Source organism: Empidonax traillii, unplaced genomic scaffold (genome assembly GCF_003031625.1).
Source record: "Empidonax traillii isolate 1590-97213 ecotype Southwest subspecies unplaced genomic scaffold, ASM303162v1 scaffold669:size348880, whole genome shotgun sequence".
Classification (NCBI taxonomy): Eukaryota; Metazoa; Chordata; class Aves; order Passeriformes; family Tyrannidae; genus Empidonax; species Empidonax traillii.
The window spans coordinates 243,576-271,536 of NW_020955862.1; the positions used below are offsets into that span (position 1 = coordinate 243,576).

Below are 27,961 nucleotides of genomic sequence, written 5' to 3' on the forward strand. Positions count from 1 at the left end.
GCACTGGGGTGTAAGCCAAGTGGACCAGAGCCACTGGGGGCCGAGGGCCAGGGAGAGGGGGAGTGGGAGTGGGGCACAGTGAGTATCATGTCCCCAGGACACGGAGAAGCCCATAGAGCGATGTCCCCTGGGGAACAGCCGACTGCAGAAACCTCCCCAAACACTCCTGCCCATGGGGATGGGGGAGTGGAGCCGACAGGAAGAGGGTCTGCAGGAGGCGAAGGGCTGTGCCTGGGCACCCAGCCACAGCTGGCAGCTCCCGGGACAGGGGCAGGGGAGGGCAAGGATGGGTGGCAGGAGGAGATGGAGCAGGTGGGAGTGAAAACAGAGGGAGAACAGCAGGGCCCCCGAGAAAACACGAGAGAGTGTGAGATAGTGGATGTGTCAGCAAGTGCAGGGAGCTCTGCTGGTGCCAGGCAGCAGAAGGAGGACAGTCCCGTTGGAGGGAGCCCAGGAGCTGCTGATGTGGGCGAGAGGAGCCACAGGCCCCATCAGGTGAGTCCTGCGTGGGTCCATCACTGCCCCCAGGCTGATCCCTGTCAGAGGCAAAGGATGCATCACTGTCCCATTCCTTATCTGTTGCTTAAGTGTCTGCTGCTGGTAACTGGGACAAGGGATGATAAATCCTTTCGGGTGGCTGCTGCCTGTGTTCTTTCCTGTCCCCAAAATCCCATGCAAATCCCTTTGCTGTAGTATTAATTCTTGCAGCCCCTCTGCCCTCTCTCCCCTCTGGCTGTGCAGAGCAGCTAGAGCCACCCAGCTTGCCACAGGCTCCGGTGGCACTGGGTGAGCCCTGGCAGCACCTGTGGGCTCTGGAGCACCAGGTCAGCATCAGCACTTGGCTTTGCTGTTACTCTGGCCTCTGCTTGTAGGAGATGTCACAGCAAATACCTCAGCAGCTCCAAGTTCAGAAGGTTTCCTGTAACATTTGCTCATTGTTCCGTAGGACTGCGCAAACCCAGACCCAATCATCGTATCCGCAGAACAGGCCCAGGATGGGGAAGAAACTCTGCTCTGAGCTTTTTCAGCAGCTCCTCAGGGATGTGTCCTGCAACATTCACACAATTAGCTGTGGGTTTGTGCTGGTTGGGATGTCATTCCTCTGTTTACTCCACGAGTACCACAACCACCTGTCACATTTCACTGTAGCAGCTCCTCAGTGTGCAGGAGACACCTGAAACAAGCCTGTGTTTGCCAGCCCAGGAAACAGTGCTGCTTCGGAATGATGAAGACAGTAATCACCAGGATTGTTCCATAGCTGTCATGCTTGTTTTTCCCAAAAAGCAGAGGAATACTGGACTGGCTGAACTTCTCTTCCCTCATGCATCACTTGCTCCTGCAGGCGGGCAGGAGATGTGCTGTATGTGTTTGTCTGTACAGGGTGCCCATGTCTGAGTGTATCTGTCATTTTTTGAGGTGTCTTTGCCTTTCTGAGCTGCAGCCTTTTGTCAGTCATGCTGTGTCCTCGCTGCTGTGCATGGGGCACTTGTGCATGCCATTGCTCTGATTCTCGTAAGATCATCCAGGGGTGTTCAGCAGAGACACAATGGCAGGATCAGGGCGAAGGAGGCCTCACATGAGGGGTTTAGCTTGGGGACTTCCCCATTCCAGGTGAGGGGAGGGTAGCTCTCTTGCATGCACAGTGCCCTATGTGCTGGGAGGCATGGGGGGCTTCTCTCTCAGGGATCCATACTTGCTGTTGGCCACACTTCAAGGTATTCTTGGCACTTTGAAATGCTGAAAGTTGTTAAATCAGAACAATTCCAACAAGTATTTGTAAATGCATAAAGCCTGGCTTTTTGCCTTTGCTGATGTCAGTCAGGAGTGACTTCCTGGGCCATGGAGCCCGGGCTGAGGCTTCAAGAGGGTGGTCAGTGTAGAGCTGTCTCAGCCTGGCAGTGGCTGCCCATCTCTGCTGCCTGAGGCTCCTCTCAGCTCTCCTGCACCTCCACGGGCCCACCTGAGCTGGGCACCTGGGGCTGGGTATGCAGCAGCCTCTAGGCAATGCTTGGTGGGTGCAGGACTCTCAGCCCCACACAGTAGGGACTGTAATTGCATTTCAAGTAGGAAAATGAGGCTGAAATGGGTAGGATTTTGAGTGGCTTGGTTTTGTGAGTCACTTCAGATCAATATGCCTGGGACTGGAAACTCAAATGTCATCAAGTGGTTGCTGTGTTCCCTTCTGTACTAGAGGCAGTTGCATTTGTACGTGCAGTCTATGCACATTCCTGATAAGGACCATCTCAGGAGGTTGTGTTTTCTGTGTACATACCCAGACCTGCACATTCACTTGGGTCTATTAAACACCTGTACCAGTCTGTGCAGCTCCTTCAATTTTTGCCAGTGGTTTAACTGTAGGAATAACCCCTGCCTGTGCAGCAGGGCCTGGGCTGTGGTGTCTGTCTCAGTTTGCCAAAGGACTGACTGATGCTGGGCTGAGTGTGCTGCTAAAGCTGCCCCAGACAGGTGCCCACACAAAGCTCATGCCTGGGGCTGTGGCATGGCTGCATCTGAGCATTTGGACACATGGGTGGCAATCCAAGGTGAGCAAAGGCAAATGGGGATGCAGGGATTTGCCTTAGGAGGGATTCCTGGGAGCCCCTTCAGGACTGCAGAAGACCCAGGTCATCCTAAAAGGCCTTGATGAACAGGGCAGTGTGATTGTAAGGAACTGGAATGCTGGCAGTTCATTATTTAACATTCTTGAAATACTTCAAAATGGCACTTGGGCATGTGGTTGTAACAACTGGGGGAAGGAATCCTGTGGTTAGGAACACATATGTGGACTTTCAAAACATTAGTGTCCCTGTCATCTGAGCAGGCAGAAATTTGGTAATGTGCAAAACCATGGAAAAGGATAATTGTATAGGTTTGGAAGTGTTTCCCTTGGTCCTTTCTGTTCTCCTATCTGGTGCTAATTAGTAATTAACTTCAAAGTGAAAAGTAGGTGGCACTTGGGGAAAAACAAGATGTGCAGCAGAAAAAAGCCCCCGACTAATTATTAAAGTGAGCATATGTGAGCAAAGCAAACTATCAAACAGTGTTGCCACTGGCATAACTCATTCTTGGCTCATCAGGAAGGCTTTTGGAACTCCCTGAGCTGCCAGGTGTTCTCAATTGCCTGTCACTGGCTGCCGATGGTTGTGCCTTAGATGTGTCTCGCACAGCTGGAACCTGGTGACATCCCACAGGCTGAAGAGATGTATTTCACCAGTTCAAACCCACACCAGCTGTGCAACGTGGACACAGCGTGGGAAGGTTTGAAGTCATGCTCCTGGAACTGGGCACCAAGCCCTGGCATTGCTGGCAGGGATGTGGGATGGTGGCTCACAGACGCTGCCTGGGATGCTGGTGGTGGGCAGCACCTGGTGGGCAGCACCGTATGGGCAGTGCATCCCTCTGTCTGAAACAAGGGCTGCAAAGTGACTTTCCTGGCTGGGAATTGCCTGAGGGGTTTTGGGGTTCAGCTGTGCAAACCAGGCATGACCAACCCCTCAGTCTGCCTGGTAGGGCTGTGCCAGCCCAGCCTCCGAGGCAGCCGGCCATGCCGTGCTGGCTGCCCTGTGCTGTGCTATTCTGGCTGTCTGGTCCCGTGCTGTGCCAGGCTGGTGGACATGTGCTGCAGGAATGCCAGGTTCACTCCTGCCTGCAGTCTAAGCCCTTGTCTGGTTGGACTCCATATTATTTTAATTATTTTAATTATTTTAATCTAGATCATCTATTTTAATCTATTGCTGATAATCTAGATAAGCTATTGCTGGTATGTTAATTTAAAATATCACTACAGTCGCCAGGCACTGGCAGGTCTCCAAAGCAGTGTAAGAATCCTCGGACTGTCTCATTCTTGGTAAATATTTTGATGTGCTGGGGTCCTCAGGCTTCTCTGGGAACAGCACAGCTACTTGCACTCCCACAAACAGCTTTGGAGCATGTTCTACTCATTAATTTGCATTTTCCAGAGTTTTTGTTTGTATTACTAACTGATCACTCCTATAAAACATGTTTTCCCCCAAGCCTGATGTTTCTTCTATAGAGACCAATTATCTACGACATTGTTTTCTTCAAGGAACCAGTAATTTTAATTACTAGTACAATTATTTGCAAGCAGGTGGTTTTGTAAACAGCTTCTTAAACTATAGAACTTTTGCTTTCTGGAATTATTTTGTTGTTTCCACATGTCACGTTCTGAGGAGGTGCTCACAGATGACACAGCAGCTCAGGTATCTGTGAGTACACTGAGGTTATTAGTGCACACGAAGTCTGCTCCCTTGCTCCATTTTTAGTTCTCTAACAGAGCCCACCACGCAGTCACAGCTCACGTCTGTCGCACTGCTCGAGGCCTCATCGCAGACCTGCTTCAGGGATCAGGGATGCTAAAGCAGAAAGCAGGATGGGGATATTTGCCATCAACACTAAAGCTGTTCAGGGATCTCGGTGTGACACTCGGGGTTTGGTGGAGCAGTAAGGGCTGCGGGTCGATGGCCGGGCTGGCAGCAGGCGAACAGTCCCTCCCTCAGCTGCTCTCCTCAAAGCTGCTGCTGCCACCGCACGAATGGAACCTCATGGTGCTCAAGGGGTCCGACACGTACCCTGCAAGGTGCAGAGACAGAGTCAACTGTAGCTCAGCACAGGAGTGGTGCTCCTGTCCCTGCTCCATGCAGCGCTGACGGCAGCAGAACAACTTGTTGTGGTAGAGGACCCCTCTGCAATAACTCACCGTTTTTGTCGACTGGGGGATACTGGAAGTTCCTTCTCATGTCATCCAGAGACAGGCCCTGAGAGAGGGGTTGCCCAGTGCTGCAAATTAAACAAGAGGTGTCAGTTTAGGTAAGACTGATGAAGGCTACAGGAGCTTTTTCTCCAGACTGGGAGGAAAAAGTACCACGAGACATCAGTGTAGGGCCTGACCACAGCAGTTCAGTAAACAAAAAGCAAGAAAAAGTCATGAAGACCAGGACCCACAGGCACACTTGCACTCAGTTACCCTTCTCAGAGTAACTGCCCTTGAATACCCTGTTTGGGGCTTCACAACTCTCTCTGCATTGTCATTATGGAAGCAATTCCAGGCATCTATCCAGGGTCATTGCCATGTGTTTTATGTGTCACTGCAAAAAGGGTCCTGCAAATAAGTTTCTCTGGTGAGGAAGACTGTGGAATTATCTTCCAGTCATGAACCAAACCCACTGTCCTGCTGACAGGTAGTTTATCCCTGATCTCTGTAATGGGCACAGGTGACGGCACAAATCTGGCAGAGCTCTCTCCTGGTCCTGCCACAACACCTTGCAGCAGCATGGCCTCCTTCATTCAGTCACCTCAGTCTGAGCCTTTCAGAGCCTCTCTCCCTCCCCGGGTGGCTCATACACACCCCTCTGACCAGACAGCATAGGCTCGAGCGTTCAGGGCATATTCCAACTCGAACCGACTGCGCAGCGCAGCGACGTGGCTGCGGCCGGGACCTCCCCGGGCCACAAGGCAGTCCGAGGATGAGGAGGGTGACAGGGACCCACTGCTGTTGCTGGAGGCTGGAGACATTAACTGCATTAAAAAAAAAAAAAAAAAAAGGTACTGTTATTGCATATTTCCATGTCCTTCCTCATCTCTCTCTCATAAGCTGTCCCCCACTTTTCCTTGGACTTTTCCAGCAGCTACAAAGCCAGTGGTGTCCTCAGCTGCTGGCACTGTCCCTCTCCCCACTTGTACTCCCATCTGCTTGTACACACACAGATTCCCCATGCTGGGAACCAGGTCCTTACCTCAATATTGCACAGACACTCCTCTAACTTTGTGACAACTTCTGAGAACTCTGGTCTCCCCTGGGAACACAACAGGAAAAGCAGAGCTAGGTTAAAAATGGAAAGGGACAGATCTGCTGTGAATAGACTGACACACAGGGACAGGATTTCTCTGAACTCCATGGCATTGCTGTCAATCTGTTTGGGAATCTGATGAGAACTGCAAGTTCAGTGCTGAGCTACAAAATGAAGAGGTGTGTGTATAACAACTTTAACTGCAATTCATCTCTTTTTCTGTAACAATTGCATTTGAGTTAATAATACCTAGATCATAAGATTACAAAAATGCTATTAATAAATCCTTGGCTCTGCTCTTTAGGTTGGCTTCCTCTTTGGCCATGAACAGGACTTTGGACACGGCAACAGCAGAGAAGAGCAGCAGACAAGCTGCCTGTGTGACCATCCTCCTCCTCCTCCCCTCACCCATGTACCTGCACCCCCCCACAGCTGCTCCCCACCGCTTGCCCAGCCCATTCCTGGACAAGTATGTCCATCTTTGTGTGCTTCAAGTGGCACAGACGTTTGTGGAGGCCACACTCGGGACAGGATCAGGTAAGTGAGGGGAATGACAAGTAGTCCTCCATTACTGCCTATCCTTGTTCTGTCCCAGCTCACAGCTCAGCCTTCCCGGGAAGCTCAGGTGTGACTGAAGCAGTACCTAGAGCACTGACAGTAGAGGGCTGGGAATACCTTAGTGAGGTAACTGCTAAATAAGCTACTCATTCCCATCACCACCTTGTCCTCAACAGAACCACTTGCAACAGGTAGGCTCTATTTAAGGACTTTGAGCCAAAGTCCTGCAGTCCTCCCAGCAGCCCTCCAGTCTAGGAGCAACAGCAGCTCTGCCATCCATGAAGGAAAGTTCAGTAAAGAAAAAAAAGCAAAACACTTTTAATTAAGGTAATTTTAACAACTTCTTGCTCATATCTTGTGCAAAGTACTGGCCATCCATGGGTGACTGTGCTATCAATTTCTTTATAATTCTGTCACAAAACTCTAAAACATTGGCAAGATGAAGCAATGTTGGAGTGTCACTGATGGGTAGCAAAGTGCACTGGGACTCTGAAAAGATGGTTTGGGGGCTAAGTGGGCTGTGGGAATGCTGACAAGACACAGGGACTGCATCCATCTCTGTGCTTGCTTAAGTCAACACTTGAATATGACATCTTATTAATAAATTTAAAGTGAATGTGTGTTACATGCTGTCATTAGCAGTTATACACACAGTCTGAGACCATCAAGGAGTTTTCTACTCACACTATAACTGAAGTCATAATCAAAGTCACGTGATTACTTAAGTTTCATTGGATGGCTAAATGTCAGTTTACTTTCCTCTTCAATTCACCAACTCTCCTGTATTTCCTGACACACCCCTGTGTCTAGGCACTTTCTGAAGGCAACTTTCCAATGGAAGATGGGATTCTGGGGAGGGTCAGCCAGAGCAGACATGCTTGTTTTCCCGCAGCCAGGGGCACTCACCTCGGGACAGGCGTTCCAGCCCCTCATCAGCAGGGCAGAGATGGGCTTGGGGATGGAGTAGCCGATGGGTGGGCGGATGTGGTGATAGGCCATGTCTGCTGCAGCTGCTGCTGCAAGGGACAGCCCACAGAGACCTGTTAATGCCTGCACTCACACAGATCCTGGGAACACACCTGCTCACTGCTGAGACACCTGGCAGGCACAAGAACACTGAGCCATCCAACCTGCAGATAAAGGCATGGCTTTTCCAGTCAGACTGAGAGCAGAGTGAGCTGCCCATCCCCATGGCCTTGGGCCCACCTCTAGCCACAGGACAGACACCAGTAGGGGTCTCATTGGCAGAGGGGTCTGAGCCCTCCCTCCTTACCTGTGCTGGCTCTGACCACATCCTGCAGCACTCTTGACCTCTAATACTTCCTTTCAGACATCCAGTGGTCAGAATCTCAGGAGTGCCAAGTGCAGCCCTAGAAAGGTCACTCTGCTGTTGTACCCCCCCATAGTTTTTGGGTGCTCTCTTGAGGTACGTGAGGAAAAGTACCAAGGAATGGCTTTGCAATCCCAACACTCATGTGAGAGATTAAAAAACCTGCAGTCAGAGTGACTTGTTCCTAATACTAGACCTGGATAAAGAATTGTAGGTTATGTAGATCTGCAGTGAGTAATATACATGATTATAATGGGATATTTCTGTGCTTTTCACCAAATGCTGTATTTTAGCACTTAATAACACACTTCAGTAAACTATTGGTTAAAATTACACAGTGTAGCTTCTTCTCCAGTTTAGAGAAATTTAAAATACTAATTCATGGGGCATCTTACCTGGTTTCAGGTGAGCAAATGGAATTTCCCCTGTTAACAGCTCCCAGAGGCACAGAGCATAGCTGAAGACGTCAGCTTTGATGGTGTACCTCGTGCACTGGGTGAACACCTCGGGGGCCATCCAGCGCAGGTTCTGTGCACCAGGAAACAGCAGTCACACGTTAGCAGTGTTTGCCTCCTCACACATGCATCTATTCCTGTCTTTGGATGTTTCTTTTCCTTTGTTTTCTTATTTCCTGCCTCCGTCACTCTATAAAATAACCGGTAATTTCCCAGGAAAAAGTTTCACCTGGCTTATAAATTCTAGTTGGTGTGTGTTACTGCACATGATACGTAACTGCATTAGCTTGGTGCTGTCTCAGCCCTGTACAGCCAGGCTGAGCAGATTTTAAACATGAGAGTAGAGTAAGAATAAAAGAACCCCAGCCTCCAGGCCTGCAGACCACACCATAAGGTCGGAGAGATAAATATATATATATATATGTATACATATGAATAAATTCCATATAATAGGAATTAACTGCTTCAGCTGGGAGAAACAAAAGCTGACCACAGCTGTATTGGGCTGGGGCTTTGCTCTCTTGGGGTTTTGCCCCTCCTGGCAGACCCCTAATTCTGAGAGTGCTTCACAGGGAACCAGCCTCTCCCTGGGGCGATGGGTTTGGGGTGATTTTCAGATTCCTTGTGCCTTGGTTCCTTTACTCTGCATCCTTTACAGGACAGGACAGTCCTCCTCAGGTCAGCCTTTCTTGGGACAGCCCTTCTTAAGACAGATCTTCTCAGTGGGATGTCACTAAGGCCTAGCAGGACCTGGGTCTGAGCAGCAACCTTTGCTCCTCACACAGCAGGTGCCACTACAGGGTGTAAAGTGCTGATTGCAAGCCCTGGTGTAGTATTACCCATCCTTTGGTATCGCCCATCACATCCCACATTAGTAGTTAGGATGATGTGAACATTTCTGGCCACAGAGTGGCATACAGGACACATCTGGACTCAAACCCATAAAGACAACAACTGTCTTGTAAATCTGACTGTGAGCAATAGGCTGCTGTGTAGAAAAGAACTGTGAAATAAGTTCTTCAGCACTGATTCCCTGTTAGAAAAATGAATCACCTGCCAACAAATGTGTGTGAGAGTTGGGAAGAGTGGATTAAAACTCAGTCTTAAGAAAGGAATTGGGGCAATAGAGCTCCCAAGACAACCTTATAAAACATTGTTTTCTGTTGAAGATGTTATATATTCCCTCATCTCTGCTATTAAAGGCACTTAAAGGAAAAAAATAAAGCCAAAACAGAGAAACACTGAGAGAGATGAAACACTACAGCAGTCCATCTTTTCAATAAGCATATTTCAGTTTCTCCTAAACTGGGTTTGCCTTTATATTTGATATTAATTACTTGGAACAAAACAAGAAACAAACCCCAGGTTGTTTTGTCATGTTGTCTTCATCCAGGGATTGCAGAAATCGAGATTCTGAAACAGAACGACAAAAATAATTACTGTCAAACCAATACAGACACACACCTTGTTATACAAAAGCCCTGTATTCAGTGCAATCCTACAGGATTGTCTCAGCCAGCACATGTTTAGTTTTAGAGAATTTGGGGTTAATTTATAAATGTTTCACAAAAACTCCTTACCTCCAAAATCAGCGACTACAGCATGACCATCCTCATACAGGAGAATATTGTGACTGGGGGGGGAAAAAAATATAGGTAATTGTTTGATAGTGTCTTAAAAATGGTGAAAATGTTACAGTTTTTGGGTCATAGTTACACTTTTGAGGAGTTCGAATTACCTGCATAGCTAATTAAATGTCTATAGCTGCATCTTGCATTTATTGTTAGAAAGTGCACATTAATTCTGAGAGGCAAACCCAAAGCTTCAGAAGGTCAGCTTTTAATCAATATCAGAGCAGAACAGCTTCTGTAATTAGTTACAGACCAAGTCTAATAGTTTTATTAAGTAAGTGCAGTTAATCTCAGTGCTGAAGTGACAAAGATGATAATGGAATATAAGCAGAGTGATGGCCTTCAAATAAAACTGCATGGACTGATTCTTTTCTCTTCTAAGGCTTAAGTAGGTGTAAATTCATGGTGGTGATCCCTAATTTATGATGGTGTATAGAAGGGAAGAAGCAGATCTGAAGAGTCCATATAGAATGGATCATGAACACAAAATATCTTCTGCCTATTACAAAGCGTCACTTAGCAGGGAAAGTGTATATAGAATCTATTGAAAACTGATTCAAGGACATTACAGCAACTCATTTAATTTTCAGCAAAGAACACATAAGAGGAAGTAGAAAAAAGGCCATTTCATAAAACCATAGAATAACAGAATCATTAAGGTTGGAAAAGACCTCCAAGATCACAGAGTCAAACCTTTAACAGATAATCCAACCTTTGACCAAGGCTTTTATAAATCAGCAACACAAACACAGGTTTTCAAACAAAGTGGGAACATGGGGAAAGACTCACAACATGCCTTAGCTAGGTCACAAGCTTCCAGTACCTCTTGGGATGAAGGTTTCCCTACCCCAGTCACTACACCTTCATGGCCCAGGGCAGTGGTCACAGCACCAAGCCTGACAGTTCAAGAAGCATTTGGATGATACTCTCAGGCACCTGGTGTGACTCTTGGGGATGGTCCTGTGCAGGGCCAGCAGCTGGACTCGATGATCCTTGTGGGTCCCTTCCAACTTGGCATATTCTATGATTCTGTGAATCTGCTTTGGAAGGGCTGAGCAAATCACAACATAAAAGTGCAGGAATGTGGACACAATGCTGCTGACAGGATATTTATCAAATGCTGACTGATACAAGAAAATTCAGAAGAGTGAAAAGTGTATGTAAAAAAGAAATGAAAATTTGGCCAGGGCTTATATGGGGAGAAAAAAAATGGAAATTATATTGATGGTCTCAACAAAAAGCACAACTTGCTCACATTAGAGCTGCAGATAGAAACAAGAACAGTCAAGTGAGGAACACAAATTTCACTAGAGAACAGTTTTAGGACAGAAAAAATTAAAGCTCTCCCAAGCAGGACTTCTACAAATCACTGTCTTTAAGATTTCTAGCTTCACCTAAAATCAACACTTGGGATGATAAAATTTAATCATAAAAATGCAATCATGACTCTTTTGATTTATATTCAACCTGATTTTAGCTCCCATATGTAGTCTCCGTCAAAATATTGAAGTGATTTCAGTATGACATGGAGAATTGTTTTGAGATCCCCACCAGATGCCAAAGGAAAATATGAATCAAACACAAAGCTGAACTAGAGAGACTTCTGAAGGCTGCACCCCAGGCTGAGTGTATGTACAAGTCATACAAAGCTACAGACTTTGCTGTGGTCTTCACTCAAATTTAGCCTCTGTCAGTAGGGACAAAAAATATCCCCAAGTCTCAATGTGAATAAACTGTATTGAGCCCTACCTTCAACTTCAGTCTTCTCCAGGATTGTGTAGACCTTGAATAAATCAGACTTGACAAGTCAAGGCATAATCAAGACCTGGATTGTCAGTTTTTATTGAGAAGCTGAGAAATCAATTGACAGGCCCTTTCTCTCCATGGCATGCAACAGCCTTTCATGGACTCACAGAATCATTAAGGTTGGAAAAGATGTCCAGGATCATTGAGTCCAACCTGTGACCCACCACCACCTTGTCAACCAGATCAGAGCACAGAGTGCCATGTCCAATCATTCCTTAAACACCTCCAGGGATGGGAACTCCATCACCTTGGGCAGCTCATTCCAGTAACTGCCAGCTATTTCCATGAAGAAATTCTCCCTGATGTTCAACCTGAACCTCCCTTGGCCCAGAATCTGACAAACAATGCTGAAAGGCTCATTTTGGTGTTGAGCACATGGATGGACATATCTGAGGGCAGAACACAGGCTCTGGAGGGTTTTGTCAATCTGGTGCCTCCAGTGAATGCTATGGTTACTGATTTTTCTTTTCTACAGTAAAAAATACAGCCCACAGAAACAGGGCTTGGAAGGTACAGCTCAAAAATGCTGTTATTGCCTCAATGGCACTTGCAAATTTGAAAACCTTAGATGAGAAAGAAACTCTTATGCCTCTGTTTTGAGAAATACAGAAGAAAAAAATGAGCTGAGCTGAGCGGGCAGAAGGTTAATAATGAGTTCAGCAGAATCAGAAATTAACCATCCTCTGTTAAGATCACACAGGGATTGCAATGGTGAAAGCAAGCCTCATTCTTTTCATGAAAACATGGAAGGAAGAAAATGAGAGAAGAATGAGTAATGTGCAATCATTCTGCCTTTGTGAAAGGATGTGGTTCTTGGATCTGCCAGCCACGGAGGCTTCTCCCTCCCATGGCAAGTGACAGGCACAGCATGTCCCTTTCCCAGAGATCAGGGCCACGAAAAGATCCTTCTCCCTTTAACACGCTGTGGGTTTAATGAAAAGCAACAGCTATTTTAAGATTTCACAAGGGATGTTTGAACAAAGAGGAGTCACAGACTCTATCCCCATTACCACCAGGCTGCCATCCTCTCTTTCATCTCCCTCACCAAGCAGCTCTCAGAAGTGTTCACGGATAGTTAGAGCCATCAAATGCAGGTCAGTCGCTCAAAGGCTTGCTCCAGCCATGTTCAGCTGCTATGGTTTAAATTAAATTGATACTAAAATGGTCTCTTTTTTTATTAAAGTGCTATAATCATTGTGGCTGTCATCCCTCACCATGGTGTAAGTAGTAATAAGCTGATACGTGTCACCATTGCGGATAGCTGTCAGAAGTGAAAAGCAAAATAAAACTCCCAATTATTCTCCAAATGGAAGGATAACCCCTTTTTGAGGGTAGAGTACATGAAAGATTCATTTTCTTCTCTATTCTATCAAGCCATATTGCAGATTTATTTAATGCATTATGTGTGGTGCATTAGATTTCAGAACTCACAAAGGGGGTTACGAGCTATGTGAAAATTTAAGGTAAAAAATATGAGACTGCTGTGAAGCCACTGGCAAAACTTAACACAATTTCACTCTTGGTCTTTCTCTTAAGTTGTTGCAAAGATTTTCATCTGGTAATTGTGCCTGTGGGCTGGCTGGGACTCATGCTGCAAACACAACTCCTGCTCTTGCGCTGCAGTTGAGCTGCTCTCATCGGCACACATCAATGACAGCAGTGTCCCTACAGCAAATTATCTTCTGACCCTCACAAATATGATCTGTAAAAATTCTGTGGGGCAATTACATGCTTTCCAGTTCTCTAGGAAGATACTGATTTGGGTTTTCTTTTGTGGAAAATATTATTTAAAATCCTTCACTGCAGAACTGTTCTTCTAAGAGCCACCACAGCCCGGAGCTGAGCTGTGAGGTCTGAACTGTGGAGCTGAGCTGAGTTTTGGCTGCCCTAGTCTAAACCTTGGCTGCCCCAGAGCAGTCCCACAGGCTGCAGTGGTCAGGCACAAGGCTCTTGGCTTGCATCACAGCTGAGGCAAGAGCTGCAGGCTTGAAAACAAGGCTCTCCCTCGGAAACCATGGATTGTGGCCCGAAAGGAACCTGTGCAGTGATGCAGGGATGTGAAGGAGACTCAGAGCGAAAGTGAGGGATGCCACCCCAGTGTGCCTGTTGGTCTCAGGGGCTGACAGAGCTAAGGACCATGTTTTGCCGTAGCAAAAAGATCATTTTCATCTCCAATCTTGCAGTCAATGCAGTTTAGGTATTTCCCCTCCTGTTTCTGAAACACGCACATCACAAGACTGTTTTCATATCTAGGACAGCAAGAACGGGCTTCTCCCTGCAGACACCAAGGGCTCAGTGTTCCTACTCGGATACCACCAAAGAGAGGGATGAGTGCCTGGTCCTGTGTGAGACCTCAGCTCTCAGAGGAGAACAGTCAGAGATGCTTTTAGCTGTAACAAACCAGCCAAGCAAATCAAGAAACACACAAACTTGTGACTATGGGGAAATACTTGGAGTAAAAGGGACAAAACAAAGGAAGGAGATGAACTGACGAGGGAAAGTGACAAAGTACTCCTTGACAGCAGGTGCTGGGCTAAAATACATGGAGCATTCAGAAATGGAAATTCAGAAAAACCCAAACAAACAGATGCAGGAAAACACTCTTTTTCAGTGACTGCTGCCTTCAAGGACAATGACAGTATGGCAATTGTGACTTGTAGGGGTTTGTGGGAAATGTCTGAGATTATTTTCAGTTCAGTGCTAATGAGACAAGATGTTGGTTACAGCAGTCTGTGGAGGTCCCTGTGTCTTTGAGCCTTCATGTTCTCTGAATCTTTAGGTTAAAGACAGAAACTGACCTGTTCAAATCCCGATGTATGATGGGCTGTGTGAGATTGTGGAGGTACTCCATGCCTTTGGCCACATCTACAGCAATGATTAATTTAGACTGCAGATCAAGAGTTCTGTATTTTGGAAAAAAAAATTACTCAAAGTTAATAAACAGCCAAAAATTGTCTGACACTTTTTCTTAAATGTAAATCATGCAACCTTTAAAATTGTTTTACATACAAAATAAGGTTATATAATTTATGTAATGTAAATCTATATATTGTAAAATAATGACAATAACAATTTTGTGATTACTTATCAGGTTCCCTCATACACCAAATGAACCGAACCAAAGCTCAACATTTTCTAGTGTGTTCCTTTCTCTGTTGTCTTATACTGAAATGCATATTTACATCAGCATGGATTCCCTACCCTTCCAAATTCTATACAGGAAGCTTGAGTGGAGGACAAGGGGAATACCTCTTCTGCTCATGGAGCAGGGAGAAGAGCGATCCCCCAGAGATGTACTGGGTGACGATGGCAAACTGGCTGGGGTCATCCAGGCATGCTCCCACAAACTGGATGACACACGGATGGTTCAGCCGGCAGAGAATGGAAACCTCACGGCAGAACATGTCCACGTCAGACTTGGAGCAGTAGGTGTTGGCTCGATAGCTTAGGATTGAAAGGAGAGAAAACAGAAAGGCAAAAATATTACAAAATACTATAAAATATGGGCTTTCTTAATACTTCAAACTAGTCCATTGACCAAACAGGATGGAAAAGCCTGACAAGCGTACCGTTTGATTGCTACAATTTTATTTCTGCATCGTCCCTTGTAGACTTTTCCAAAAGACCCTAAAATGATTAAAAATAAATAAGCACAGAGATGTTTGTTATGAACATCACACATTTCAAGAGGATGGAGTTTCTTTTCTGGTACCTGAGCCGATAATCTCGTGGAACTCTATCTCGGAGAGCTGAAGGTGGAAGTGCGATGGCAAACCAGCGCGGAGGAGGAGAACGTCAGCCTTCTCTGCAAGAGAAACACTCATCCTGTCTATAAAACATGGGTCAGGGGAGGACAGAACACAAAAGCACTGAACTTCAGAACCCTCACACTGAGAAAGATGATTTTCTGCTAGTCCTGTGTTCCCTTTCTTCCACACAGCAAACCCCAGTGACAGACAAATCCTTGCAATGCCTTGCAGCTGCCTTGGCATTCCTGGCTTTAGCACCACATCAGCCATGAGCACTTTCCCTCATCCGCAAACTCTGCCTGTGCCATGGGATGGTTGCACAAAATTCCTTACATGGAGAATCAGTTTCTTTTTTAATGTGCATAGGGTGCTGATTGCTGGGGAATGCTATTCCAGAGCTGACTCCTAGTGATATGAGGAATCTAAACTTTGCAACTAAATTTAGTTGTCAAATGTCTCTATCTTGTTGACTTTTTTGGTTTATTACTATAAAGTTTATCATAATATTTCTAAATGGAACATTTTGATGGTGCTGTGTACAGGATGTAAGGAGTTGAATATATCCAGAGCGAACATTTAAAGAGGAAAATTGAAAGCATCACAAAAAAAAAAAAAAACCAACCAGGAAATATTTCAAAATACAAGTATTTATCTGACTATTTTATCTGTGTTTGTTTCAGAGTAACATGAGATATTTTGAACAGAATTTTTCTTGTAAAGATAATCCAGGCTTTTTATGGTGGGATTCAATATGGTATTTATTTGCATTCATGGATTAGTGGGTATTTCATTAGTGCTAATTCACATCACATCCTTTTCTCAAAGAAATAAAAATACATTCTTTAAAATAAATGAAAATAGCATAAATACAGGAATTGTCATTATTCTGAGTAACAAAGCTAAGTATACTGCTTCATAAAATTATCCCAGGGAAATGGACCAATGAACATTTCAGGAATAATGAATCTTGTGCAGGATGTTCAGGCTCGCAAATGTGGTGGGTAAAAAGACCACAAAAGTTCAAGTTTTCCCTCGCCATTGCAAATACCTTTTGTCATGCTTTTAATCTTCCCCAGAGGAGAAGGCACTGACACGTAGGAACCATCTGAAATAAAGAACAGAGTAAAATTTATGGAACTCAACAACAACATAAGTGTCTGTGCTGATAAGTTAATGAGGCAATGATGGCTGAAAGAATGAATAATAAAGGGTGAGAATTCACATAAACACACAAACACATCTGACGTGAGCTGTTTTGGACTGGGATACAGTTAATTTTCTCCACAGTGAGGGGCACAGCAGATCCAGGTGTTGTTTTGCTTTGTTGTTGTCCTTTTAATAATCAGCATTACAAAATCTCCCTGGGTGCGCTTATTGCTTGCCAAAATAATTTCCATTGCACACATAACCTTAGTCTACTAAAGATTTACATATACTTAAGCTATACTACACCTAAACCTGGAACAGGCCAAACGATGCAGGGAGTAGGTTGATGCTGCTGCTGGCTGTAGGCTCCTCCTGTTTCCATGCCTGGAGTGCTACATAACCCAGACAAGCCCCACCCTCATCTTCTTCGAGGCAGTGCTCCAACACATGGTCAAAGGTTTTGTTTAATTCCTCTTTCTGGCTTTTGTCATTTAGTCACCAATGCAAATGAGTCTTTTTGTAGCAAAAAGGGTAATTAATTCTTCCCAAGGGGGAATTAGATATCCAAAGATATTAAAAAGTATGAGGGGGGTTGAGTACAGAAAAAAAAAGTCAACAATCAAAGAAACATCAGGACTAAACAACACGAACAGTACAGCTACACAAGGCATTCAGGATGAGGAAAGGTGTGAGCAATGGTTGACAGGGACTGATCTTCAGCTCACAGCTTTGGGCTCCTCTTTCCAGGAGTAACATGAGCTGACAACTCCAATTTAGAGAACGGAAGACTTTTGACATAAAGGTACCTGGAAACTGGAGAGTCCCATTACACTGATTTTATTTGTGCCAGACAGAACTGACCCAAAGCTACCTGACATGGGTGGATCATTTCCAGAGACTTCATCATTCTCTGGATCAGGTCTTTAATTAGACAATAAAGTGATTGCTCAGCCCGTACCTCCTCCAGGCTGGGAGTATTCATTGCAGGGGGATTCATCCTGGGGTCTCTTGTAATGCTTCAAGAGGGTCACAATGGCATCATGACCTAGGAAAGAAAGAGGAAATAAAAGGACTTGCAGGTAACTCAATATTCTTTTGTTTGTTTGTTTGTTTGTTTTTAATTGATTTATACAAAAGCAAGGGATTTTACAAAAAAAAAAATGTACAGCATGCCTATAAAATATGCAAACAAAGACATGGTGGTGATAATCTGAAACCTACTGTGATTCTTCACTGCAGAAATGTGGGAAATTCCTGCCAATAAAAACAAGCATGTTATTTTCATGAGTCCACCTACTCCTAAAATGTGAGATATGGCAAAGGAAAAACCTGCTGCAGAAATCCCGCAATGGAAGTTGACATTAGTCTTCAGCAGCCCTGACAAGGCAAACCAGTGCTTGAAAAATTTGTTTTGGAATCCTAACCTGGACAAATTTGTCACTTATTGCTGCAAACAACTGTTTTAGCAACACAGAAACACATATCTCCTGAACTTTGTGCTGGATTAAGCTGACATTTAACAGAGATCTGAGAAAAATTGAAGGGCTGAGGTTTATAACACTTTGTGGCAGGACCTGGAGAGCAGGTGGTGAGAACTCTGTCTGCAGGCACTGAAGGGTTATTCTGCAAGGTTATCTCCTTCCCATGCTGCCCTCTCTTTGTTGCATAGCTCCTATGGATTTTGTACCAGAAACCAGAAAATTGAAATACCTTTCTCGTAAGCCCACATCAAACAGGTCTGCTCATCCTTTTCTCCACTGGACCTGCTGGGATCACAGGCTACCAGATTCATATCAGCTCCGTTATCCAGCAGGAACTGCACAAGGCGAATGTGGCCATGGTAGCAAGCACAGTGCAATCCTGGAACACCAGAGAAGTGTGGGGAGCACAACTCTCACAACATGGCAATATGACTGCAGCAATAACTGTAAAGTGCAGACTGACTTCCTCGATAAAGGAATATATTGTCAAAAAATACCTGAGGCAAGAGGTAGAAATTAAACATTAAGGCAACAAGAACTAACCTATTGCCTCTGCATGATGTGTCAGCATTTCCTCTGCCACCTGCAAACCACATTTAATGCCTCTGCAGGTGGGAAAAGCAAGTAGAAACAAAGGCAGCTTTCTTTGTAGTAGGGACAGGGAGGTGTGCAACCCTTCAGACACTATATCCCAGAAGCCTAGCTTCTTGCAGAGTAATTCCTAACATTACTTAGAAGCCTCATTAGGGGATGAACAGACCAGGTTTTGTTACTAATACACATGCTAACAAGCCTGACACATCCTCACTTTTATCACATTTTATCACTTTTATGCCTGCCTGTAAAAATATTTCAAAAAAGTTATGCTCTGTCTGAAAGGTACTTGGATGCTGGTCATCCAATTACCTTGGAATTACCCTAAAAAACCTGATGGTGTATGGCTTCCTGATACTTTAGTGCTGGTATATGCCCTCATACACAATCAGGACGTTGATGTTACCTGTGTGCCCATCTCTTCCCTGGTGGTTGATGCTTACAACATTCTGGTCAAGAAGAAACTTGACAAGTTCTATGTTCTTTCCATAGGTGCAGGCGCTGCAGAAGTAAAAGGGAGTGGTGAATGCTATAGCCCATAAAAGAAGTGCTTTGGGTAGTCAAAAATTTACAAACAATAACAGAGAGATAAAAATGTAGTAATAAAGGATCTTTGGAAATGTGCAAATGCACTATTAATCCACCAAAGCAAGTTCCTTTTTATTGTTTCGGAAACATTCTAATTATTGCTGAATAAATTAATTTTTGTACAGCTGTGCAAACACTCTGTGTTGCAAAGTGCCATTTAAATAGCCCTTTACAAACTTCCAGCATCCTGACCAAAACGTGCTCTGCCACCTGGTTTCTCATTCAGAGTACTTGGCTCTAGCAGGCATACAGGTGGAACAGGGGCCAGGCTCAGTTCCCAGATTGGACAAGGAGAGGGACCATTGTCCATCCAGGTGTTGGTGAATCTGGTGCCTTTCCTACCTTCCTCACCCTCACTTTTTCTCTCCTCATTCTGGTTCTGCCTCTCACTTCATGCCCTCTCCTGTATCTCATGATAGAAACTCACCCTCCCCATCGAGCTCTCTGCTTGCTCTGCCCCTCACCTGGCAGCTGGTGAGACATTGGTAATTTTGGATGCTGTGTTGCAGGTGTGTGTTAGTGGAGCTCTATTGACAATGGCATTTGAACACCTCACCTGTGAAAAGCTGTTTCACTGAATATATTTTCTTTAGTGAGACTTTCTGTTCCTGAGAGTTGAATTATTTCCTTGACAACTTCAAACTTCCCATTGTAACAGGCACTGAAGAGGAAGCCAGTACAGAGTCATTAGCAATACCAGCCTTCCCATGAGCCCCAAACCTGCCCAACAGCTGCTCAGGGGCACTCACAGGTGTAGAGGTGTGTCTCCATAGATATTCACCACATGAGGCTGCACTTCAAAGCTGCTCTGCAGTAAGAACTTCACAATTTCGTGGTGCCCAAATCGAGAGCAGAAGTGCAGAGGAACATGATCTTCATTATCCTGAGCATTCACTGCCAGTTGACACAGAAAGAGACCACAGAAAGGATTTTATACTTAACACAGTATATTTAGTAAAGCTTTATGTGTTGTGCCTATACATTTTGAAACCTCCTGCTAAAATATTTATGGACCTATTTGTTTAAAATTGAAATTTCTGTGGTCTTTCATATATCAAACCCATACTGCTCTGTGCCATCTGCAGTGCAGTGTCAAGGCAATCTTCTGGACTTGAGGCATAATTGCTTTCTTCCAGCAGCAGACTTCTTGAATGTTTTGATGAAGTTTTCCATGAATTAATCACGAGTTATAAATGACCCTTAAAAAAAGAAATTGTGAAGCAAAAGGAAGATAACAACATCAGCATGACGGAATCTTCAGGCAGCACAGAACCACTGGCATCTGCCAGTAGTAGCGAACTATTCTGTGTGCTTGCTTGGAGTGTCCCTGGAGGATCCTTGATCTGCAGGTGGGAACTGTGTGAGACTTCCAGTTATCCTGGACTATGTCCATGCCAGGGGGTGTTCTGCCTGTTTATGGGGTGAGCAATTGCATTCTAGCACCGTGGGTATGGAGGTACCTTACATGACTCTTCCTTCCTCTGTTCTGTAGGGAGTGAAGAAGAGACTGGACAAGGCTCTAGGCAGAGTTCTCCGTTGATACAGACACCTACAAATACTGTTTTCATTATCCAAAAAAGGTCTTTAGTCAGTTTGAAAGACAGCATGTATTTCTGTGATTCTCAGTGTATTTCTTCCTGTGTCTAAAGACAGAACAACAATAATAGGTTGATTTTGTAACTGATAGAAATGACAAACCCAGTCTACTTTGTGCGAATTTAGCTCCCAGTTCAGCCTTTGCACCAAAGGCACCAGGTCTTTTAGGCAGTTTACAAGAAATGAAGCGACTACATGGGAATATCTGTCCATTAGGGGTCTCCAAACCTGTACTCCCAGGCTTTTACACACAACTGTGACAAATATCCCTCAGGAATATCTTTCCTGCAGCTAAGCCTCCTTGGGACAGAGATGAAACTAACCACATTCTGAGAGTTTGTCTTCTCTTTGATTTTCTGTGAGCATAAAGAGCAACAAAAATGAAAATAAATCCCTGTCTTAAAACCTTTCTGTAATAATGATGAATGCTCACAGAAACGTACGGTCCTTTGAAATGCTGGCCTCTGATTCAGGAAAAAAAAGAAGAAAAAGTAATTCCTGTAACTTTAATTAAGGAGAAGTTTACATTCAAAACAAAAGATAATTGATCAAAAAGACCTTTGAAGAGTATTATGGAGAAAAAGTAAATCATATTGATTCAGGAATTACTAAAGAAGAGTATAGGAGAGTTCTTCAAATTGAGATTTTTAAAGCACATTTATATTAAATTGAGTATAGTGAGTATAACTGTCACAGCAGTCAGGGACTGAAAACTGAGGTTGCCTTACAAGTAAACAGTAAAACTGAGCAAATGCTAAGTTCTTGCCTGTGAAAAAAAAAAAAGAATTCTGTAGAAATTATTCTTAGCACTGAGACATGACACTGGTAGAAAGTAACAGGTGAAACCATGACCATAAGTAAAAGGATGAAAAAAAGACAATGTAGGAAATGTGCTTGAAAGAGCTTATGGGATTTCTGAAAATACAGAGTTTCTTAGTCCGTCCCCAGAGTGTTTATGCTAAAACAAATGATGGGATCGGCATGAGGAGAACTGGCAGCACTTGTAACATTGGGTTTATAGATGGGCCATGTGTAAAACATGGACATTTGTCATGACACACATAGGCAGCACTTTTCTTTTATATTTTTTTCTCCTAATTTGTGGTTGTTCTGAAGAAGAACTTCGGCCATTGTTAGGCTGCAAATATTCTTTATTTCAGCAGCATTCTGACCTTTTCAGCCTGATTTGGTGGTCACTGCTTGTCTTCAGTCACCGTGATTTTGGAGCTGACTAACGAGTCAGGTTATGTTAAAAGAAATAGTTCAGGTTTGTGACCCCAATTACTGGTCTGCACTGAACACTGCCAAATTTATTCAGGTTCTTTCCCCTGTTCCTTTCATTCCTGAGCATTGAAGACTTATTCCTCCGCTGCTGCATTTATAGCAAGTTTCAAAGTGTGCTGCTTTGAGAGCAAAAGACTTCCCGCTTCCAGTCTCCCTTTTCTTTTTCCTGTGCTGAAGATTCTGATTTTAAAGAAAAGCACCTGAAATGGTGCCCCAGATTCTTTTCTTTTGGAATAAACTCTCTAACGGAGAGCAAACCTCCCACTGCCTTGTTATGGTGAGTGAACGTCTTTTCTTTCCCCTCTTTTTTATAATTTTATCAGCTCAGTGCACTCACATCGAGGCTGCAACACTCTGAGCTCACTACTGACAACAGCTTGTACAGACCTGACTGTGTTGCTTCCCTCCATGCTTTTTCACTGCATGAGGAGGATGTGTGACTGCAGGCAGGACACACGGAAAACATTGTAAATTCATGTATTATAGAGCAGTACTTATCCAAGTAATGTACTGCTCCTTTCCAAAAACTGTTTCTGCCTCTTACTCTGAGGATAAGAAAATAATTTCCAAATACTTTTAATATTGCTCAGTATTTCATAGAATCACAGAATGGCCTGGGTTGGAAAGGACCATAGAGATCATCCAGTTCCAATGCCATGCCATGGGCAAGGACACATTCCATTCAACCAGGCTGCTCAGAGCTTCATCCATCCTGGCCTTGAATACTTTAACAGGTGAGGCATCCACAGCTTCTGTGAGCAACCTGTGCCAGGGCCTTACCATCCTCACCATCATCACATATCACAGGATATTTTTTCCTAATATCCAATCTAAACCTACTCTCTGTCAGTTTGAAGCCATTCCTCCTTGTTCTATCACTCCAGGCCCTTGTAAATAGTCTCTCTCCGTCCTTCTTGTAGACTACCTTCAGACACAGATCAGAATCTCTGCAGTAATAATCATAATATGCATAAAGTGTTATCTCTAAGTTTTAACATTTATATGGCTTTGTAGGATGTGTCACCACTGTGTGTGACACAGGTGTCACAGCAGTGGAAGAGTAACACTGGAGTGTGGCACATTTTGTGCCTTCAATGCTACTGAAACAGCAAAAGCAGAGGGCACCAGCTGCACACTGACATCAGTCACAAACGAAAATATTTTGAACTGCAACACATGAAAATATACAACGAGATATAATGTCACAGCCTGACTGACATCACTGCGAGGCCACGGGGACAAAGAACATGCAGACCCCTGACTCACAGAACACCCAAAGTATGCTGAAAGACTTTTGTATCTGTCCAGCCCATCACATCTCCCTATAAGCACTTTCTCTGGCAGCAAATATCCCACAGTGAAGAGTATGAAATTTGTGCAGCATAATAAAGCATGTGATAAAAAGATCCCATTTTCCGTGGAACTTCAACTTCCATATGAATTATTTTAAATTACTTGCTGCATAATTTTGACTTAAAACCCTTCACCTGTACCTTATTCACTAGCTCCCTATGCACTGAAGTCACTTCGACTGCAGATCCCCACTGCACTGCCACGTGTTCCCTGCTTGATTGTCTCAAGAGTGAGCCATCTCTGTATATTAATCTTTTTTTTTTTTCCTGATCCTGTTTTTTACCTCTAACTTATTACTGGAAATAGAGTACATGTGAGATGAAAAACAAGCAAAATTAAATGAGAAAAACTCTTGAACTACTGTTTTTTTGTTTCAGTTGCCCAAAGATGATACACACACACACAGAGTATGTGTTAGGAAACGAAGACTCTGTCTATAAAACACAATCTTAGAGCTGATTTTTAAATATCTTTTCTTACCATCAGCTTTACTTCCCTCTTCCATCAAGAGTTTTGTGATGTTGAGAAAGCCTTTGGCAGCAGCCAGATGGAGAGGTCTGTCCCCAACTTCACCACTTGCATTCACATCAGCTCCGAACTTCAGTAAGAGGTGAGTTACCTAAATATTTGATTAAGGTTACTTAAAATATCACATAAAAATAAAACTTTGAGAAAATTAGATACAGTATTGCATTGGGTAATACTGCATGTGGGCATCTCTGTAAAGGTAAAACAAGGAGAGGAAATTCAATAGAAAATTAATTTTTAAGTTACACATCTATAAAAACATTAAAATTCTCAAAAGCTAGCGCTCATTCATTCTCTAAAATGTTCTCTGTGGTGAATGGACACCAGATACATTTGTTTGAATGACTAGTCAGCATAATAAAGGAAATGCCCTCAAAGTCACCAAAAGTCAGAGCCATGGCTCCTGCCTGATCAGTCTCTTATCCCAGAGTCCCTTGAGCTTTCAGGATCATCTCCCAGGACTGTGACTCTTCTGCAGTGGCTTGTGGAAAATGAGCAAACTAATCGCAGCACACACAGGAGGAGTTTCTTCTGCATCATGAGGTGCACAGATATGAAAGCAGCACCTTGGGGACACGCCCCTGGCTCACTCACACCCCGTCTCACCCAGCGCAGAGCAGAGCATTCCAATCAGCATGCATCTGAACCCTCTGCTTTCTAAAGCTTTTCCTAGACAACTCCTCAATGCACTCAAAGTAACACCTCACTGGAATGGAAAAGATTCTGCCTAGAGGTCATCCTTTGAAACTTTAGAACACCCCAGAACACAAGGATTTTAGCCAAAGCAATGCACAAGGAATGCCTTGCATAAGATAAACAGATCCAATACCACAGTTCACATGAAAAAGCTGTTCAGGGTTGTGGATCAGCCCTGCGTCTATTGTACTGTCCAGATACACAGAAGAAAGAGAGCTGAGGGTGGCAATGCCAGCTTTGGTCAGAACTCTAGGCTGTGTTTCAGTAAGTCTGTCATCTGTGTGAATGGAGCAAGCTCAACTGCACTGATTGTGTGCACAGCACCTCAGGGAAAATCATGCTCTCTGAATGATCATTTTTTTTTCCACTAACTGAACAGTTTGTGAGTTTCAAGGAAAACTGATAGAATTGCCATTTAATTATTTCAGGGAAGTGATATTCACTTCCTTGGAGAGGTTCAGAAAGCATACTCACATTCCTTAGGCAATCTCTGATACATGGGGTGAATGAACGGTGAATGAAAAGTGAAAGAAAAGTGAATGAAAAGTGCCTGTGGGCCCAAGACTGCCCATCAAAGCTTGCTAGAGAACTCTTTGTTTCAAGAGGTCTCAGGGGCAAAACACCAGTTTTTGCTGGGGTCCAGTACAGAGGATGGATGTGTAGAAATTTCTTGTTGATATTCAGACTTGTAGGGCAATCAGAGATGTGTAGTTATGCAGAGTGCAAGTTCAGTGTAGGAGGTCTTTGCGTGGAAGGACCCTCTGGAATGTAAAGCAGAAACATCTGACACTAAACCTATGGATGCCTCGGTGGTCCCCTGCTCAGGTGTCTGAGTCCCCCCTCAGTTACCTGCTCATGGCCATAATAAGCAGCAATGTGCAGGGGGGTGAAGAACACAGCGTCCTGCACGTTCACATAGGCCCCGTGCTGCAGGAGAATATCCACAGCCTGCAAGAAGACCCATAGAAGATTCCAATTAGAACCACTACATACTATACATATATATACACACACACATATGTGTGGTCAGCTGGTAAAACAGGACTTTGAAACCTCATGTCACCAGTTTAAAAAAAGTCAAAAAGCCCCAAACAAACACATATAAAGGTGCAGAGCTGCATACTGCATGTAAAAGTGATCAACTTACAGTACTTTAACTGAACACTGAATGTCACTGACGCTTTATAAATAAGCCTGAAAATCGGTGTGCCAGTAAAAATACTGATTTATGAAGTAAGAGACACAGAAATGACTGTCTGGATTTTCAAAGTTTAATTTTCTTTTACCCATTATGAACAAAGAGCCATAAACACATCAGAGTTTTTAGATGTGAAAATGTCCCCCAAAATGAAACATCCTTTTAAATTTAAATGTGTGAAGGTAAATCCTCAAACATAATTCCCTAAGCATGTAAAGATTTATCAGTATTTTAGAAGATAATAGCTCTTTGGCTTCAATAAATAACCCTAAGTGTTTTCTTTCAAATTTCTCCCTTTCTGGTCCTTCAGGAGGCCCATGTTTTCCTGGACATCTATGAACTTTCAAGCATTGCCTTCTTTGGATGAGTTTGGTTTTAATTTAGCCATGAGCTGTGAGGTTGTAACACATATAGGGAGGTGACCACAACTCCAGTTCTCCTTATCTCTTTGGAATTCAAAATTTAGATTCCTCTACAAGCTTAAAGGTAGATCTTCAAGATGAAAAAAACTGTGTTAAGCGATGTGAATCCACCTCTGATGATGAACATAAAACCAGATGAATTTTGACACATTTTCCAGGCTGTAGCAATGGCAGCCGTGCTTGCTGCTTTGTGATCTCCTGAGAAATGGAATTTTGTGTGCTGCATTAAGCAAACTCCACTCAAGTGTAAATGATGAGAGGGGTACAGAGACAGGCTTGATAGTCTCTCAGACAAGATATCTTTCTAGGAAAGAAAAAAGGAGTCTTAGAAAGCACTGAAAGCTGTCATAGGCATCACAGGTGGTGGGGGGGATACTGGGGGGATGTGCAAGGATAGAAATACTTCAGAAACTAAGGGGAAAATTTCTGATGCAAAAGAGCTTTAAATTCTTGCAGAAGGATCCAAAAAAAAAAAAAAAAAAAAAAGATTTTTCTTCTCAGGAGACAGATTGTGAGTGATGAGAGTAAAGGTGCAGCTCATAACCCAGGGGACATTCCCAAACTGCATAGAAGGAAGCTGGATGAAGGCAGCTGGCAGTGTCCTGGTTGGATTCACTGGGGCAGAGGCCAAAGAATCAGGGCAACAAGTGCTCCCCTTTCGCTTGCACAACTAATCTTAAATTCAAAAGATATTTTGACTTTTACTTTGCAATTTTTCTTAAAGTTCTCTTATGAAAGGTTTATTTAGAGGCTTTTTGAACATTCAAGTCAATGATGGTCACTTCAAAGACAATTAATTAAGCCACTCTAAAGGTTAGAAGGAGCTGACAAATTAAAACAAGAGACAGACATAAGGACTTTGTGTTTTGGACAAGGGCAAGGGATAAGAACTCCTCTAAGAAAACAAGGACAGTGATGACTGACTTTTTAGAACACAATTTCAGCAATTAAGGCCTTTGCACAGTGCCAGCCTCTATACAGCCATACACTGAAATATCTACAGAAACCCTGAGAAGAGATTCACTCTCTTTTCCCCAACAGGTCCTTGGCACACACACACTCACAGCCCAGGTCCTCAGACGTGCAGATACAGAGATTGAGTGGCACTGGTTCATCCTGCCTGTGACCCCCCATTCAGATCCTGCATCCACAAGTCTTGCAGTCTCAGAGTGACAACTTTAATTTACAACATGAAATAGGCATTGGCCCTGGCTTTCCAAGGTGCTAACATTGGGCAACACATAAATGTGAATGAGGCGCATGCATTATTTATTTAGCAATGATCTCACTGGGCTTGAAACATGTAATATTTTCAAAACAACAGACTTAATGAGAGATATATAGAACTTATTTGCCCATGTTTCTAATACGGTCACCCATTTCTTTTCTAATTTTTCAATTATTTTTAATTCTTCCCATTGAGAACTGCAATTTTCATTAACAGGTAAAATCAGCAGATAACTTATTTTTGATGAAGTAAAATACAGTCCTAAATCATAAAGAACATGAAATATTCAATACGCCACACTGGCTCAAATGAGATGCAGCATCCCAGTGACACTGATTGCCTCATCCCAGAGAACTGATCATTTCAGGGGTTTCAGGTCTAGTGATGGAGCAGAAGCTATAGACTGCCTCTTCATGGAAGTGGGAAAAAAAGAAGTTTTTCATTCACTTTTCTCTGTCTTTGTCCTAAATATAAGTCAGCCATCTCCTGTAGTAAAAATTTATGTTGTATG

General features: G+C 43.8%; 1 protein-coding gene and 1 long non-coding RNA gene across 2 annotated transcripts in view; one reads left to right on the forward strand and one right to left on the reverse strand.

Annotated features, from left to right (window-relative positions):
* Positions 1–450: 450 nt before the first annotated feature.
* On the forward strand, positions 451–2,330 carry LOC114065494. The gene is made up of 2 exons (XR_003572981.1): positions 451–495; positions 947–2,330. It is a non-coding gene; the product is annotated as an uncharacterized LOC114065494 (long non-coding RNA).
* A 2,148-nt stretch (positions 2,331–4,478) lies between these two features.
* Positions 4,479–27,961, reverse strand: part of LOC114065499 (serine/threonine-protein kinase TNNI3K) — a gene marked incomplete at its 5' end in the record, with an annotated part of 40,568 nt that continues 17,085 nt past the window's right edge. The window contains 20 exons of the mRNA XM_027899464.1: positions 4,479–4,590; positions 4,718–4,797; positions 5,366–5,535; positions 5,754–5,813; positions 7,272–7,381; positions 8,091–8,223; positions 9,511–9,563; positions 9,731–9,783; positions 14,386–14,490; positions 14,837–15,031; positions 15,157–15,214; positions 15,300–15,392; positions 16,385–16,441; positions 17,441–17,527; positions 18,193–18,342; positions 18,964–19,058; positions 19,702–19,806; positions 19,895–20,039; positions 23,859–23,997; positions 25,452–25,550. Of these exons, the coding sequence (XP_027755265.1) occupies positions 4,514–4,590; positions 4,718–4,797; positions 5,366–5,535; positions 5,754–5,813; positions 7,272–7,381; positions 8,091–8,223; positions 9,511–9,563; positions 9,731–9,783; positions 14,386–14,490; positions 14,837–15,031; positions 15,157–15,214; positions 15,300–15,392; positions 16,385–16,441; positions 17,441–17,527; positions 18,193–18,342; positions 18,964–19,058; positions 19,702–19,806; positions 19,895–20,039; positions 23,859–23,997; positions 25,452–25,550 (2,064 nt within the window). The remainder of the gene's footprint in view (positions 4,591–4,717; positions 4,798–5,365; positions 5,536–5,753; positions 5,814–7,271; positions 7,382–8,090; positions 8,224–9,510; positions 9,564–9,730; positions 9,784–14,385; positions 14,491–14,836; positions 15,032–15,156; positions 15,215–15,299; positions 15,393–16,384; positions 16,442–17,440; positions 17,528–18,192; positions 18,343–18,963; positions 19,059–19,701; positions 19,807–19,894; positions 20,040–23,858; positions 23,998–25,451; positions 25,551–27,961) is intronic.